Source organism: Theropithecus gelada, chromosome 15 (genome assembly GCF_003255815.1).
Source record: "Theropithecus gelada isolate Dixy chromosome 15, Tgel_1.0, whole genome shotgun sequence".
Lineage (NCBI taxonomy): Eukaryota > Metazoa > Chordata > Mammalia > Primates > Cercopithecidae > Theropithecus > Theropithecus gelada.
The window spans coordinates 47,558,418-47,560,993 of NC_037683.1; the positions used below are offsets into that span (position 1 = coordinate 47,558,418).

At 51.4% G+C, this 2,576-nt stretch overlaps 1 protein-coding gene across 1 annotated transcript; it reads left to right on the plus strand.

The window, feature by feature from the left end:
• The first annotated feature begins 1,136 nt into the window (after positions 1–1,136).
• On the plus strand, positions 1,137–2,284 carry CCL21 (C-C motif chemokine ligand 21). Its single transcript, XM_025359920.1, has 4 exons — positions 1,137–1,296; positions 1,399–1,519; positions 1,615–1,788; positions 1,862–2,284. Exons 1-4 carry the CDS (start codon positions 1,230–1,232, stop codon positions 1,893–1,895), a joined length of 396 nt encoding a protein of 131 aa, XP_025215705.1. The 5' UTR covers positions 1,137–1,229; the 3' UTR covers positions 1,896–2,284.
• The last annotated feature ends 292 nt before the right edge of the window (positions 2,285–2,576 follow it).

A 2,576-nucleotide genomic window follows, 5' to 3' on the forward strand; every position in this document is an offset into this window, starting at 1 on the left:
TGCTACCGCACTCTAGCCTGGGTGACAAAGCCAGACCCTGCGTCAAAAAAAAAAAAAAAAGATAAAAGCTAGTATTGTATTTTTAGTTTGTAGCTCCATTTTTTTCTATATAATTTAAAAGGCAAATGCATTAAACAATAATTATAAATCTATGTCAATGGGAACACAATGTATAAAGATGTGTGACAATAACAATATAAAGAAGGGACTAAAATGTATAGGAGCAAAGTGTTTATACATTATTGAAACTAAGTTAGTATTATTCAAACTAGGTTGTTATCAGCTTAGAATGTTAATTATAATCACCAAGGTATCCATTAGGAAAATAACTACAAAATATATAGAAGAGGAAAGCAAAGGGGAATCAAAATGGTTATGCTACAGACCAGGTGCAGTCACTTATACCTATAATTCCAGCACTTTGGGAGGCCAAGGCAGGAGGATCGCTTGAGCCCAGGAGTTCAAGACCAGACTGGGCAACATAGCAAGACCTCATCTATGGAAAAAATAAAAATTAAAAATTAAAACAGTAGCCGGACGTGGTGACATGTGCCTGTAGTCCCAGCTCCTCAAGAGGCTAAGGCAGGCAGATCGTTTGAGCCCAGGAGTTCGAGACTAGCCTGGGCTAGACATAGTGAAACCTCGTCTCTACAAAAAATAGAAAAATCAGCCAGGCGCGGTGGTGCTTGCCTGTAGTCCCAGCTCCTGGGGAGGTTGAGGTGGGAGGATCACTTGAGCCCAGGAGGCGGAGATTTCAGTGAGCCAAGATCACACCACTACACTCCAGCCTGGGTGACAGAGTTAGACCCTGTCTCAAAAAAAAAAAAAAAGAACTCTTACAATTTAATAATCAGATTTGCTGGAAGGAGGGGAAGGGTATGGATCCTGGAGCGTAGTGAGGAGACAGTCATGGTGTACCAGGAGAGAGGTGGTGAGGCCTGCATGAAAGCAGTAGCTGGAAATAGAAGGAAGGCTCAGGCCCGACATACTCAACTGATGAGGACATAAAATTTGGCAACTGAGGACAGTCCATTTAGTTTGAGATAAGTGAGGCTGGGTGCCAGCGGATCCAGCTTTCAGGAAGGAAAAGGAGTGGGGATAAGAGAAGGGAAGTGAAAGTGCCTGGCTATATAAATAGCAGGCCAATCCCAGCCCACGCACAGACCCCCAACTTGCAGCTGCCCACCTCACCCTCAGCTCTGGCCTCTTACTCACCCTTTACCACAGACATGGCTCAGTCACTGGCTCTGAGCCTCCTTATCCTGGTTCTGGCCTTTGGCATCCCCGGGACCCAAGGTACCAAGGCAGGGAGGGGCCTTGGATGGGGCTAAGGGGACGAAGAGGCCAGGGTAGGAGCTTGCAAGCAGCCCCTGGCTCCCTGTGAATCCCACCCTGCAGGCAGTGATGGAGGGGCTCAGGACTGCTGCCTCAAGTACAGCCAAAGGAAGATTCCCGCCAAGGTTGTCCGCAGCTACCGGAAGCAGGAACCAAGCTTAGGCTGCTCCATCCCAGCTATCCTGTGAGTGGACACAAAGGGGTGGGTACAGGCTGGTGACGGGGTGGGAGGGCATGGTGGGCAAGACTAAGAAGGCTTACTAGCCCGCCCACCCGCAGGTTCTTGCCCCGAAAGCGCTCTCAGGCAGAGCTATGTGCAGACCCAAAGGAGCTCTGGGTGCAGCAGCTGATGCAGCATCTGGACAAGACACCAGCCCCACGGAAACCAGCCCAGGGTTGCAGGAAGGACAGGGGGGTCCCCAAGAATGGCAAAAAGGGAAAGGGCTGCAAGAGGTGAGGAATCTGAAGGGACGTGGGTAAAGGGGAGCCTCAGTCAGCCCCTCACACCTCTCTTCTGCCCTCACAGGACTGAGCAGTCACAGACCCCTAAAGGGCCATAGCCCAGTGAGCAGCCTGGAGCCCTGGAGACCCCACCAGCCTCACCAGGGCTTGAAGCCTGAACCCAAAAGGCAAGAAGGAGGCTATGCTCAGGGGCCCTGGAGCAGCCACCCCATGCTGGCATTACCACACTCTTTCTCCTGCTTTAACCACCCCATCTGCATTCCCAGCTCTACCCTGCATGGCTGAGCTGCCCACACCAGGCCAGGCCCAGAGAGGCCGAGGAGGGAGAATCTCCCAGGGAGCATGAGAGGAGGCAGCAGGACTGTCCCCTCGAAGGAGAATCACCAGGACCCTGGACCTGATACTGCTCCCCAGTGTACCCCACCTCTTCCTTGTAAATATGACTTATACCTAACTGAATAAAAAGCTGTTCCGGCCTCCCACCCAAGTACCTGTTCCCATGTGTTTATGTCCACCGGGATGCCAAAGCCCCTACAAGGTGGGGTCACACATGCTATATTCCCATCTACCCCAAGAGTTTCCTTGCCTCTCGGGTGCCCACACCCCTAGGCAGTTAAATGGAGGTTGATGGACAGGGTAGGACCCGGTCTTCTGAGGAATCCTGCCAATGGAGAGATGGTGGACATGGAGCACACATCCCCAACAGCTCTGCAGGCCTCTGAGACCCTGAATCTGTTCAGCACTGACTCCAGGAGTGACCTTCAGATCTTTTCCATGAC

Bases quoted from the DNA above. Each gene is read 5' to 3' on its own strand.
- CCL21 (XM_025359920.1), top strand. From the start codon at position 1,230: ATGGCTCAGTCACTGGCTCTGAGCCTCCTTATCCTGGTTCTGGCCTTT. The intron at 1,297-1,398 runs GTACCAAGGCAG...CCCACCCTGCAG, and splicing joins TGGCATCCCCGGGACCCAAG to GCAGTGATGGAGGGGCTCAG. The intron at 1,520-1,614 runs GTGAGTGGACAC...GCCCACCCGCAG, and splicing joins TGCTCCATCCCAGCTATCCT to GTTCTTGCCCCGAAAGCGCT.